Here is a 14439-nt window from a genome sequence, read left to right on the forward strand (position 1 = left end):
TGTTGCATTTAATAGGATCTCTGTGCCTTGTATCCCATTGATATCTTCATACTAGTAGCCTCAGTTAAATGCTATTGAAATAGTCATTGCCAACAATGTCTAATGCATGATAGAATTACATATGATAAAGGTATGAACACCACTAAGGTGGAACTGGTCTTCATATACAATTCCTGCAAGACTCTCTGGTGTGTAATGTCAAAATGGGATCACTGTGGGAGATATACTTTTTTCAGTCTGAAATAGCCCTACTCTCACCTCTTTTCCAGGGCAGAAATTTGAGTCTTTTGTTGGACTGATGGGTAAAAGGAGCTCAGAGGAACAAGGTAAAATACCAGCATTTAGTGTCTGACTATTCTGAGTGAGTTTTTTTCTCTTAGGACATACTGTTGATTACTGTTATTCCTGCAGGTAACTTCTAATGAATCTCCAAAGCAGCTACATACAACTTTGAATCAAAAGAATCAAGTGTGTACCAGGATGCACTGAAAATGTGTTTGCATGATTGTTTCAGTCAAGTGTGATGTCCAATATTTTGAAAACATTTTTGCATCAAATTAACAGTACTTGCAAAAATTGCTTTAGACAATTAAGGAAGATGCATATTACTGTGGTGTGAAATGTCAAATCTATTCAGGCAAATAACCTGTTAGTGCTCTGAAAACATTCATATTGTGCATGTAATGTGGCAGAATACTTATCAAAAGTAAAACCACTAAACTGAGACACGCTGAATGAAGGTGGCGATATGGTGCAGACAAAGCAGATTAATACTAAACTACAGAGCAAAATAAGTATCACATTTAAACTGTTTAAATTTCAGTAGGCCTACATAATAGGTATTCTGAATGTAGTAATGCAGTATCAACATGCATCTCTTATCAGAATTCATTGCATTACAAGTCTATCACATGTTTATTAAGTGACTTTGTACAATACAAATAAAAAAATACAGATGAGTACATAGCCAAAGCAAAATATGGTGTTGACTTTCCTTTCCCACATAATCTGATGACATGTGGAGTTACAGAAACATTCCTTTCATTTATTTATTTTTGCTCTTTGTACGACTACTGAATGTACTTTAAACAGTCAATCCTCTTCAGAAACTAGTCAAAGCTTCAGAAAAATTCTCCATACAAAAAAAACATTACTTTAGCTGGCTCGGTATATATAAAAATAAACTAACTGAAATATAACATTTATGAAGTTAATGGTGGTCCAAGGCTAGTGAAATTAGCTAAAATCAGAAGAAAGCGTTACATTTTGGAAAAAGCTTCAGCCATAAAAAAGCCCAAGGTGCATTTTTGCCTCCAGATTTCCCATTACTCCTGTTGAGAGACTAAGACAGTTGTTTCGTGTTAGGCTACATTGCATGGGGAGCTGTTCAGTATGAGGTTTATCTGTTACACTTCACTAAACAAAAATTATTTTGTAAATGCCATTTCCTTTTCCACATCATGGAAGATCTTTTGTGCATGTAAACAAATAAAACCACTGAAACATGATTGTATAACAGTTCATTTTTTTTGTTGCTCTGCATTAAACGGTAGACATCAGTTGTTAAATAGACAATGCAACCTTGGGGGGGAAGGGGGCAGTTCAGTTATATATGGGTTTGGCCTGTCTAAGACAGTAAGTTTGGTTAAGGTAAACACATTCCTTGGAGAAGTCCACAGGCAGCTCTCTTCCGGTCATTGTGACAGTACATGCAGACCCAGCTGGGCTGTACAAGAGCTTTGGTGTTGGTTTGGTGCCACACACGGATGTCCGAGCTGGCAACATTGGCAACAAGTACAACTTGGTGTTTCTGCAGACTGTCTCTAAAATATCTTCCCCTTCTTTTTGTTTTTTTCCAGAGTCCTGTAGAGGAGAATAGTATATAAGGCAATAAAATGACAAACATTTACAAACAGTGGTTGAGAATTATACAGTGACATCTAGTGGGACACGCTGGTATTACATTCTGCAAAGACCATTGTGTCCAGTTAAGTTGTTCTCTCTATCCAACAGACAACACTAAATAGAGCTACTTTAGTAACAACCAAAGTCACCAGTTCAGGTGCGTGACAGACAGTGTTACCTGGAGGCATCCAGTCTCTGTTGCTCCAGGCGCTGATTGGTCTCCCAGTTGGCCCGGTCATCCTCAAACTGGCGTCTCTTCTCCTCCAGCTCCTTGTGCTGGGCCTCCAGATTCTTCTTCATCTGCTCATGACGCCTCGAGAGCTGCAGAAGAGACATTTAGAAAAAAATTGAAAAGGCATGATCACAACTGTATGACTCACTGAAAAAGTGACAATTGTTGTTAAGAGGACTATCCTGGTTAAATAAGTGTGCATTTGGAAATGTAACACTTCAGAGAGGGGCAGTGACACACACGTCAATAAAACACAACCCACTCACTGTCTCACTAAGACTTTCAGTGCATCAACACCCACCAAAAAGTTACAGTGTTTATGCATCAGGAAGTAAGAAGTCAAACCATACGGTAGAGGTCAGTAGTGTAGTAAGGCAATGTGACTGATGTTACCTCAGCCTCGGAATCTCTCAGCTTCTGGATCTTCTCCTTGACCTTCATCTCAAACACCTGTTCCATTTCCATCTCCATCTTCTTCATCTTGGCCACGTGCTCCCTCCGCTCCTCCTCCATCTGAGCTAGGGGGCTCCTGCAGGGTCACACACACGTATGCATGCAAACAGTCAGACCAGTCCTACAGTGCACCGACCTCCATCACACTGGAATAATCTGCACAGTAATGCCACCCCCATTTTCCTGCAGGGAATTGGTACATACAAGGATCTATGCATGAAAGGAACGGTAGGACCCAACAATGTGGTGACTGAAATGTGGAAAAGCAGAGGGAAGAAGAAACCCAATTTGCTCTGGAGCAGGGGACTCAAAGACCAGCACCAAGCAATCACGGAGCTGAGTTAGCTAAGCTGTTAGCATAGGCTAGTGAGTAACTGTAGTGAAATAGTGGTGCTTTGGGATGTTAGCTTAGCTAAATGTTAGTAAACGCAATTGAAAGTGAGAAGAAGCCACCAGTCCAACTACGCTAATTACATTTGTAGTATTCGCAATGTAATATGCATATTTATCAATTCCCAGTTGACTTCTCAATGTTGGCATCTACAGGGTTCCTGAGACATTGTCCGACATAAGGGGGAAGAACGGAGAGAAAACTGAACTGGGAAAAAGAGAACCCAGACAAAGGAACACGAACAGGGGAGGAAAAAGGTATATTAAAAATAATAATAATGATCTAAGGAAACATAAATTGACCACTTACATGCCTTCACCTGTGTCATGTCTAAAAAAACAGAAACACACACACACTTAGCATGCTGTGATGAAATCATGCACTACGACAACGGGAAAAAATAAACGGACTGACCGCACTAACAAAAAACATGGACTAAGAACGAAACATCTACTTTCTCACGGTAAACAAGGAAAAGTTCAAAGAAACAAAACCACTTTTCAAGAGGCATGAAACGGTGTGTGTAGTAGCAGCATGTGTTTGGTGCATAGCTGTGCGTTAGGAACCGCAGTGTGTGAGGGTGTCTCTCAGTAAAGAGCTAAGATGCTGAGCGTGGTTGGTGTACATAACAGGGTCTTAGGTGTAAGAGAGCAACAGTGTGGAATTTAAAGGGATAGTTATGGATTTTGGCAATCATGCCCTTTTCTACTTCCCCGGAGTCAGATGAATTTGTGGATACCATTTTTATATATCTGTGTCCAGTATGAAGGAAGTTGCTATCTAGCGCAATACTAACTAGCATAAGCGCAATTGCTAACTAGCCTTAGCGCAATGACTGGAAGTCTATGGGTATAGACTTCCAGTCATTGCGCTTACGCTAGTTAGCATTGCGCTAGATAGCAACTTCCTTTAAACTGCACGAGAGACATAAAAATGGTATCCCAGAGTTCATCTGACTGAGGAAGTAGATAAAGGCCCTCATTGCCAAAATCCCGAAGTATCCCCTTAAGCTGTAATACCTGCATTTGGAATGATGGACCTATATTGGGGGGGAAAAATACCTCCAAGAACACTACGACAATAACATCCATTTATATACAGCCTAAATATCACATCAATATGATAAAACATTTCAAATGTCCAGTAGATTATCTGTCATGTAAAATATGCCTTTGATCATTGACAAAGAGAGTTAGGCTATGCCTAATAGAGAACCATTGGTAGCTGTTGGACTCACTTGGTCGACTGTTGACCCTTGACCCTGTTGTTGTCCTGTCCGTTGTAGGTGACAGCCGCCAACTTCCTGCTGCGGTAGTTCTCATAGTGGACGTTATTGGTCACGTCCTTCAGGTCCTGCATGTGGGTTCTGTACGCACACAGAAAGACAGACAAAACAAGTCTTAGAAACCTAGCAAGTTGAGGCTATGGTCAATGTTGTTGACAACGTAACAAAAAAAATGCATTGTCATTTCCCCATTTTCTATCAATTGTTGTAACTTCATGTTTTGAGTCTGTACCTGATGAGCATGTCTCGTAGGATGGTGAAATCACAGTGGTCTCCGTTCTCAACTGCAAGGCAAGACAATCAATACATATTCAAACCGCTCTCCAGAAGGAGCCTCTTACTATTACCGATTTTCCTTCTCTGATCAAACTACATCTCCCATCATGCCTGGTACCTTCTGCCACTCCCCATGGGTACTGTCGTCCTCTGGTCCTCTTCCCGTTCACCTCGATGATGGTGTTACTGCCCACCACGGCCAGGGGCAGACGGTCCTGCAAGAAAAATAACACAATGACGTGTGAGACGAGTGTGTGTGTGTATATGCAACAGCCCTTCCAGAATTTTGTGATAGGCTAGTTGTGGGCCAAAATATTTGGTTTTGCTGCAGCAATTCAGATATTTCGCACGGCAATTTGTGATGATTTTGACCAATTTGGAAAAAAGTTTGACGTGCTGCTTGATTGAACCATTTTATGCTGTAAAAGTTAGTTATTGGTTCAAATGTCCAGCACTCTTTTTTTTGTGTGTGTTTTACGTGGTAATAGTGCAGTGACTGGTAATTTGCACGCTCTCGCACAATAAGCAGGGAATTGTTGATTTTGCAAAAACCAATTGCAATCGCAATATCCAGGCGGGACTGATGTAGCTAAGTGCCTCACAGTTTAAATGGCTAAGTTCGTTGGTGCATGCATGGTGTTTAAAACTACTCGCAGTACATTTGTGTCATACCTTGATCTTCTTCACCAGTTTGTTCTCCTCCTCATCATCCGTCTCTGGGAACTCGTAGATCTGGATTTTGTGCTCCAGGATTTCCCGCATGATCTGAGGGACCGTTCAGTATGTTTTATTAACAAGGACCCCAATGACAAAACAAAAGACATGTGGGACAGTTCTTTATCATATGGTATCAACTCCCTTCGGAATTTCCTCTGGGTAGTACATTCATACAGTCTGAAGGCATCGTCGGAGCAGTATGTGGAATAGGAAACGGCCCATTCTGCCCAAACAGTCTATTTCTATCTGCAACAATCAAGTCTTCGTGTTTGTAGACCCTTGATGCCCAGCCCCCAGACAGAGCCCACTGACCTGCTTCTTGAACCGTTGGCACTCCTCTGGGGTGAGAGTGTCTGCTTTTGCGATCAGTGGGATGACGTTCACCTTCTCATGCAACCGTTTCATAAACTCAATATCCAGAGGCTTCAGTCTGGAGGGAGACATGGCATAATAACATTAGTACCATAAATGGTGGGGTAGGGGTGCTGATGGACAGATTCAGTCCAGTATTTTCATAGCAAACCATGAAGCTCACATTTCTTTCCTTAAATCTAGTAACTAATAAAACATTGCAATGGAGCTCTAGTAGTGTAAACAAACAAGCAATATCAACGATGACAACACAAATAACTATTGTCTGTGTCCCCAGAACACTTTCCCCAGCTGTTTCTCATTAGCAGTGTCACTGTGCAAGGCACTCGAGTGTGAGTGAGCTATATCAGCTGGTGCTGTGAGGAGTGTGTGCGTGTGAGGGGTCAGTGTGTGTGAGGCCAGCATAAGCTGCTCATTCTAAGAGCCTGTCTCAACACTGACTGGGGGATTGCAAGGACAATGTCCCATAGAACAGAGTATGAGCAGTGAACGCATGCACACACCCCATTTACCCCACGTCACACACAGCCTTCTCTGACAGAGAGCCGATGCCCTTTAGCACTATCAGTCATATGAAACACAACTATGTATGTATACTGCAAAACAACCCTAAAGAGAGAGAAAAAAACCTTTAAGAGGCAGTAGCCAAAAATGATTGGAATTTCTAATATGGGGTAGTGTACTTTACACTTGTGAAATCTTATATAAATCTTAAGCAGCCCTCGCCATTCATTCACACTGTCCGATCTCTCTCCCTACCACCTAGACTCACCCGTGTCCCGAGGGGGCGATGAAGTAGAGGCAGCACTGCACTCTGCTGTCGGGCATCAGTCGTCTGTTCACCCGCGACTCACAGTTGAGGAAATCCTCAAACTTGCTGTCTATGTGGTCGATGACCGGCTGCCAGCTGCGTGGTACATACAGCCACAGGGAGGAAACAAACCCACACACATTGAGCCAAAATGGTCACTACTTCCTGGAAACCTGTTCACAAGCTATGTCAAATGGGTCAAGATCAATGCATTTATTGGAACCAAAATGGAGTTGTCAAACTTTGCGTACCAGTTGCTATTGTCCACAGCGTCGCCGAATCCTGGGGTGTCGACTATTGTGAGCAGGAGCTGGACACCACCTTCCTTTACTAACACTTTGGATTGCTCCACCTGGGAAATACAGAATTATATTAGCATTCAATAGTTGTCTTGTCTAAATGCATACTATTACTGTTCATATTTGGTGTATGACAGTGAGATAGTGAACAATACAACTTTCCTAAGAACTGTCGTAAGAATATAAAGCTCTGGCTATTTAACAATGCCAGACCCAATGCGCTCAGCAAAACGCCTGTCTCCACAAGAGAGTGTTTGCAACAACACAGAAGAAATGAGCATACTGCCAATCCCAATGAAGGGAAAGAGGAGGACCAAAACAACCTCTCAGCAAGACACCTTGTCCCCAATTGTGTAGCACACATTGAGGACAGTGGGTGACTCTCATTCTAGCTGCATGCATCAACATGCAGTCTAACACTGTGTTATTACCTAACTATGTAGAGGAACCAGAAAAACAGATGAGCATCTGTGTGGAGATAACGTTGCGTTTTGGAGACCAAGTTTCTCTACTAAATGACATGCAGTGCCTTCAGAAAGTACTCACGCCCCTTGCCATTTTGTTGTGTTACAGCCTGAATTTAAAATGAATTATTTTGAGATTTTTTTGTCACAAGCCTACACACAATACCCCATAATGTCAAAGTGGAATAATGTTGGTCAATTCTTTTTTACAAACTGATTAAATAAACGAAAAGCTGAAATGTCTTGAATCATGCAGTGAATTTCAAACAGATTCAACCACAAAGACCAGGGATGTTTTCCAATGCCTCGCAAAGGGCACCTATTGGTAGATGGGTAGAAGAAGAAAAAGCAGCCATTCAATAGCCCTTTGAGCATGGTGAAGTTGTTAATTACACTTTGGATGTTGTATCATGACACCCAGTCACTAAAATGATACAGGCGTCCTTCCTTACTCAGTTGCCGGAGAGGTGACTTTAAAACAGTTGCAGCCTTTAAAATGGCTGTGATCGGAGAAAACGGAGGATGGATCAACAACATTGTAGTTACTCCACAACACTAACCTAAATGACAGAGGAAGCATGTACAGAATACAAATATTCAAAAACATCCTGTTTGCAACAAGGCACTAAAGTAATACTGCTAAAAAAATGTGGCAAAGCAATTAACTTTTTGTCCTGAATACAAAGTGTTATGTTTGGGGCAAATCCAATACATTACTGAATTCCACTCTCCATATTTTTAAGTATAGTGGTGGCTGAATCATGTTATGGGTATGCTTGTAATCATTAATTAAGGACTGGGAAGTTTCAGGATAAAAAAGAAACGGAATAAGGCTAAGCAAAGGCAAAATCCTAGAGGCAAACCTGGTTCAGTACGCTTTCCACCAGACACAGAGATGAATTCATCTTTCAGCAGGGCAGTAACCTAAAGGCCAAATCTACACTGGAGTTACTTACCAAGAAGACAGTGAATGTTCCCGAGTGGCCGAGGTAAATCTACTGAAAATCTACGGCGAGACCTGAAAATGGTTGTCTAGTAATGATCAGCAACCAATTTGACAAAGCTTGAAAAAACGTTTAAAATGAAAAAAAAAGGCAAATGTTCCATCCAGGTATGGAAAGCTCTTGGAGACTTACCCAGAAAGACTCACAGCTGTAATCGCTGCCAAATGTGCTTCTACAAAGTATCGACTGAGACTCAGGGGTGTGAAAACGTATGAACATGCATTTAATTTTCAATACACTTGCAAAAATGTACAACAACAAAAAACATAATTATGGGTTATTGTGTGTAGATGTGTGCGAATAGTTTTTGCTTTCATCCATTTTGAATTCAGGCTGTAACACAAAATGTGGAATAAGTCAAGGGGTATGAATACTTTAGTCTGCTCTATATCGCAGAATGTGTTTCAAATTCCAAGGCATCAACACTGAGGCAAACTAACATGGTCATCGGTGGAAAAAGGATATTCAACAAGAGAATACAGGACTGTTAAGCAGAAGTGTTTTAAACTACCTGTACAGTCTTTTTGACTCTGTGCGAAGGCCCAGGGTATTCTGACGAGTACAAATCTGTTAGGAACAGAGAGTTGATCAACGTGGACTTGCCCAATCCCGATTCACCTAGAAAAAAAGAATAAAAACAGTTGCAGTAAAACAATCTATTTATTTTTGATCATAAAGCCTAATGACAGTGTTGCTACATTAGGGTCAGTGTCATTTTAAACGAGGGAATCAATGCAACTCAAATCACCATACTGGCCTAGTGTGCACAGTATAACATATAGCTATACCAGCAAGAACACAACATTTAAAAGATATAAGGGAACACTGACATTATAAACAGCTAACCATACATGTTGAAAGCTGGTACACCCCACTGTGTGATAGCTATTCATGCAACTTTAGAGGCATCCAATGGTACTGTAGAAGCATCGAATAAAGCCCAGCCAATAAATCCCAAAGGTCATGTCTTTGATTGAGGGCCATTGACATTTGTCCAAGACGACCATCCATCTGAATGATTGTGTAAAGGGCTAGGACAACAGCTCCTAGTCTGAACGTGGCTAGAGAATGCCTTATGCCGGCTGTGTGGTCCCGTTTATCTAGTATGGCTAGCCATTGTGCGCCTGGTCTCCATGCTCCTGGTGAATGGAATCATTAACGCAGTGGAAATGACCACTGGCACTGACCTCGATCATTAACGAGCTGCTGTTTACAGGCTACAGTATTGGGAGTTGAGCGCTACCATTTCAGTGTTGAGCAATTGCACTTGACAACGTGCATTTCAATGCCCATCTTCATACTCCTATGAGTATGAACGGCTAGTTTATATCAACACACCAGTGTTTTCCATGTAACAGGACAGGTTGGCGTGCTGCGCTCAGCGAGGCATAGTGTGCTGTGCCAGTCACTGCTGATAACGCCAGCCCTTTCTGACATTACCAGTGACATGGGCTCAAAGCTCCTCAAGACTGGGTAGAGGAGCAGGCTCTGCCTACTGCTGAGGCAGTGTGTTTGTAACAGTATACAAAACTGATATTGCAAAACAGGACTTTAAAAATCGTATTATTATTCTCATTGCAGCAATCAGGCTGGCGAAATCGTCAAGGCATTTTTGGGCCCCAACAGCCAACTTGGGCACCATCCAACACACTGCCTTTAAAGGACATTTTTACACAGCAGGGTAAATCATGGTGACTTGTTTAAGAGGAACCCCGTTGCATGCGAGTGCCTGGCAAGGCAGGCATGTTTAGATAGGCTACTGACAAGTGTAGCCTAACTTCTTAAAATTAAAAAAAATCTATGATAAACCCATGACTGGCTCAGAAAGAGGCTGTTGTTGAGATAAACTGCGAGACAAACTATTCTTAGCAGTGAGGGAGAAATTCTGCTATGCCGACCACAGGAAATGGTTTGACCCAAAGAAACATTTTCCCTCCAAACAGTGACTGATTAGCAAATGAAGGTCCTGGCCGAGTTCAACGACCGCATCCAAGTACTTCAACGGCACCCTTGTATTTTTGATAATACTGCGCAGTTTTTAATAAATCAATGCTATTTTAATAGGCAGGCAGATGTGAAAAAAAGTTAAATGAGAGGTTGACTGAGAGGAGGTTAACCACACACACGCACACACTTTGCTTGCACATAACTGTGGTCACACACACATTCCTGTCTACAAATTTAACTTACCATATACAGCCTTACCTGGTCAACTGTATTGTGTAAACTGAAATGACTGAAAACATGACTCGGTTGAACCATGACCTCAATATATGAATAGCATTTTCTTACCGACAACCATCAGGGTGAATTCAAAGCCTCTCTTCACTGATTTTCTGTACACTTGATTGGGAAGGCTAGCAAAGCCCACATACCCCTCCAGATTCTTTTGTTGCTGGAAAGTAACATACGAGCACAACATCATCACCACAGCGTTTGCAATGTATGTAACAGGCCTAGGATACTTTAAAATTAGGATAAAGTCCTTCTGATAAACAGGCAAATCAACATCGGCCTAACTGACCAATCCATCCATACTTACAGCTGTTTTATGGAAATAATCATGCGATGTGGTCCAACGTGAGGTAAGAGCCAAAGGAGAGAACACACGCGACAACAGTCAATATCAGCAATAATCCTAACACAGAATTATTTTCACAAACTGGAAAACCTGGGGATAAATAACATGTGCTTAGGCTAGCAAGCATAACATCACAGAATTGGATAGTATGATAATGTTATTCACTGTTGTTGGCTTCACCATGGGGTATAACGGAGTCCAATCTCTGTTGATGCCCTTAGCCTTGGACTGTCGTTCAAATATTTTCAATTGAAAGCCTATGTCAGTGCAAAATGATCGTTCAAATTGTATGTCTTCTTTATGTCCATGCATGGTATGAGTGAGATCACTATCTGTACACCAGTGGAGGCTGGTGGGAGGAGCTATAGGAGGACGGGCTCATTGTAATGGATAGAATAAAAGAAACGGTGTCAAACCTGGCTTCCATGTGTTTGATACTGTTCCATATATTCCATTCCAGCCATCACAATGAGCCCGTCCTCCCACAGCTTTACACTGTTACATGAAAAATGTAACAAATCCTCCACGACTATGCTAGCTAGTGTGGTTTCCGTTTCAGTTTGCGGGTCAACTGAAGGAAGTGGTGAGAGGTGTACACTCATGACTGCATGAGAAAAATGTGTATCTTCACCACAATTTAAATAGGCCTTCTTTAATAAAAACCTGACTCACTTTCACTTGGTCCTACCCTAAACCAATTTGAAAAGGCAGACACCCAAAGATACCCCATCTTCACACTTGACTTGAACATACTCTGGTTTGCTGTTTTCGACACTATAGGGTGTCACACACACTTCAATCTATTTTTCAGTGTCGAACTCATGGGGAAATCAAGTGTTTGAAATAACTGGAAGTAAATACATTGCTTGACATTATTGTTTTGCTAGCTAACCATTAACAATGGCTTGCTTGGTGAATACTGGGACACTAATTTAAGGGTAGGGACTTGGCGTTAGCATTTTCTGAATCGTAGGCTAACAAGCCAGCTGGCTAACGTTAGGTGGTGAACATGACGTTATCGCCACACACTGGAAAAAAAGCTAGCTAGCGTTACCTCGATGGAGTTTACTTAACAAACACCAGATACATAAAATAAGACATTCGCTTTTGGAATGAACCACTAGGTAGGTAAACATTTAGGAACGTAATTAGTGATGAGGTAGAAAATAACTACACAGGAAATGCCTTAGCTAACGCTAACCTGCTAGCTAAACTAGCAACTCATCCAACAACTGGTGGGGGGACGACTGGGCGTTGGTTACTCAGACAATTAGAAAGCCACAAACAACCATTACTTTAAAATAGCCATTCTGATACAACAAGCTATACATGTAATTTCCAAAGCAGTTTTAGGACATTTTTGATACAGTAAGTAGGCTCACCCATAATGTTGACGTTCGCTGCCGCTCAGAAACCGATCATTCACAACCCGACATTCCGCTTCTTACCACTAGCGCATACCTACGTACTATGGCCGACGTAATTTCACACCTGAACGACGGAGAGTACGCCAGATACAATGCGTACTGAGATTATGAATAGCAAAAATTAAGGACCAAATATCTCGCGGTAGTTTGTTCATTGCCTGAGTTATCCACATGCTATCGCGACAACAATATTACATTTTTGCTTAAGAGAATCTGTTTTAATTTGATGTATTTTCCATCAACAGAAACCTGACAGAAACTCTGCATCTACTTAACTTTCCAAAATCGGAAGTTTATTTTGCATATAGATCGATGCACACAGGTTAGTAGTTTATGAAAAATAAATATTAATCAAAATAAGAGCTATAAACCTACTTGTTAAATACAGTTATTTAGTATTAATATGTTTATTTATGCACTTGGTGAAACTGGAACAACCACTGAACTATAATAACAGGGGAACAACAAACAACTACATTCCAAAGACAAAATTATCTGGTGACGGAATGTGAAAAAAAGGCGTCAGTTGTATCCATAGAAACTACCACATAATAATGTTGCTTCCTCCTATTGGTTAAAACTATCATCAAATTCAGTATGACCTTTTCCAATTCGGGCACATACTTTCCCATAATATGCCCATGAATAAACTGCATCATTGAAGGAGAAAACAAGCTTGAAAAATAATAATAAAAGAACAGGTGTATCTTACATATTTGCCATGGTGAAGGAGGGTAAGGGACTGCTCAGTGGCTCAAAGGAAACATGTTTGTCCTTTGTTTTGTGTTCCCTTGTAGTGGATGGCTGCATTATTCCCGAACTATGTCGCACATGTTGTTGTTCAGTGTTACTAGCTACCGCTAGGCTAATGTTTCTAAAACAGACTATGTTTATTTGTATATTGAGAGCAGTTACAATGTACCAAATGCCATGATATTGAATGCATTGTTATACTTTGTCAATTATCGGAAGTTGAACCTCAGGTAATGACCCATGGAAGCAGAAGGGAGTTTGTATAATGCCCAACCCATTTAAAAAGGTGAGAAGAGCAGGCAAACTACTCCAGAAGTTAAAGGGACCAGACAACAAGTATGTCGTATTGAAGTCATTTCAGGTTCAGTCAATTCAGATACTGCACATGCATAATGTCAAAATAGGCCTACTTTTTTGGGGACATTTTCAACTAAAATATTTGCACACAACTGATATCCTGTTTTGACTGGAATAAAACGATTGACCAAAAGGTAACACTTTTTAGGGAATCAGATGATCTCAGGAAACTTCTGTCCCTGCTTGAAACTAATGCTCACAGACACCAGGTAAGGACATGTCAATTCATATGAATGTCAAACCCTCTATTTTGTGTACAATATGATGTGATCAGGTTTGTCTGCCTGACATCCCAGCTGCTGCCTGACATTCCAGGTGGCAGCGTTGAGACAGTCATGTAAGGTCCGCAACAGTGGAGGAAGATCCCAGACCACTCTCCAGCTAAATAATGCATGCAAAAATAGGAGTCAGATTCACATCATCTCTGAAGATCCTGAGCCGGAGAAATTCAGGTATATCCCTAAATAATGCATTTAGGATTCCTTAAATATTATTGATCACATAATTAACTTTTCTTACACATCTTTCCTTCTAACAGCGCAACATCCAGAAATCAACATTGTTTCAACAGTCATCCTCAACATATGCTCTTTTTGGAGATCCTTACCTCTTTGGTCAAGAACAGACTGTGCATGTAGTCTCATACAGTTTCAACATTTTTTGTGCAGCTGATGTTGTTGATGAAGGTCTTGAAAGTTGCTCAGTTGTGTGTGTACTTCCGTTGTAGTGACTGGGTCGACCATGCACCACCTGAGTCTGTCCTTAGAGTGCTCATCTGTCTGCAATTGCTTATAAGAGAACCCCTTTATCATGTAAAACGAATGATGGTCCTTTTCTTCCTTCAACTTCATATGATGTAAAATAGATATGACTTGTGCTGCCTTTCTTTTATGACTTGTTGACAAAAACCTGACAAGCAAGCAGGACAATTCAACACTCTGAATTCAGGTATATTTTTACTTCTCTTCATACCTTCTCTTTTCAGAGAGTTTTTCATCAACTCCAAGCTGTTGATCTTCTTGCAAGGGTAAATGTACTTTAAATCTATTTTTAAAAACCTTCAAGTCTGACAGCTTGTGTTGCTTTTTATAGTTGCCGCTTTCTGTCCCGTT

The 14439-nt window shown here is 41.0% G+C and overlaps 1 protein-coding gene across 3 annotated transcripts; it reads right to left on the reverse strand.

Annotated features, from left to right (window-relative positions):
• Positions 1-891: 891 nt before the first annotated feature.
• LOC120030891 (septin-7-like) lies at positions 892-12280 on the reverse strand. 3 transcript variants are annotated; one of them, XM_038976399.1, is made up of 15 exons: positions 12173-12280; positions 11277-11278; positions 10502-10604; positions 8721-8827; positions 6694-6794; positions 6404-6538; positions 5572-5689; positions 5215-5307; positions 4661-4757; positions 4499-4550; positions 4219-4347; positions 3291-3311; positions 2531-2666; positions 2084-2226; positions 892-1863 (listed from the first exon to the last, which is right to left on the reverse strand). In XM_038976399.1, exons 1-15 carry the CDS (start codon positions 12174-12176, stop codon positions 1824-1826), a joined length of 1281 nt encoding a protein of 426 aa, XP_038832327.1. In that variant the 5' UTR covers positions 12177-12280; the 3' UTR covers positions 892-1823. The 3 variants fall into 3 exon arrangements, with proteins under 3 accessions (XP_038832327.1, XP_038832329.1, XP_038832328.1); XM_038976401.1 differs by lacking the exon at positions 11277-11278 and adding an exon at positions 10752-10880 and having other exon boundaries at positions 12173-12243; XM_038976400.1 differs by lacking the exon at positions 3291-3311.
• Positions 12281-14439: the final 2159 nt, after the last annotated feature.

This window comes from Salvelinus namaycush, chromosome 37 (assembly GCF_016432855.1).
Source record: "Salvelinus namaycush isolate Seneca chromosome 37, SaNama_1.0, whole genome shotgun sequence".
Lineage (NCBI taxonomy): Eukaryota > Metazoa > Chordata > Actinopteri > Salmoniformes > Salmonidae > Salvelinus > Salvelinus namaycush.

Coding starts and splice junctions, on each gene's coding strand:
- LOC120030891 (XM_038976399.1), bottom strand. Junction 6,795..8,720: donor GAGTCAAAAAGACTGTACAG/GTAGTTTAAAAC, acceptor TGTATTTCCCAG/GTGGAGCAATCCAAAGTGTT. Junction 5,308..5,571: donor GCCAACGGTTCAAGAAGCAG/GTCAGTGGGCTC, acceptor ACGGTCCCTCAG/ATCATGCGGGAAATCCTGGA.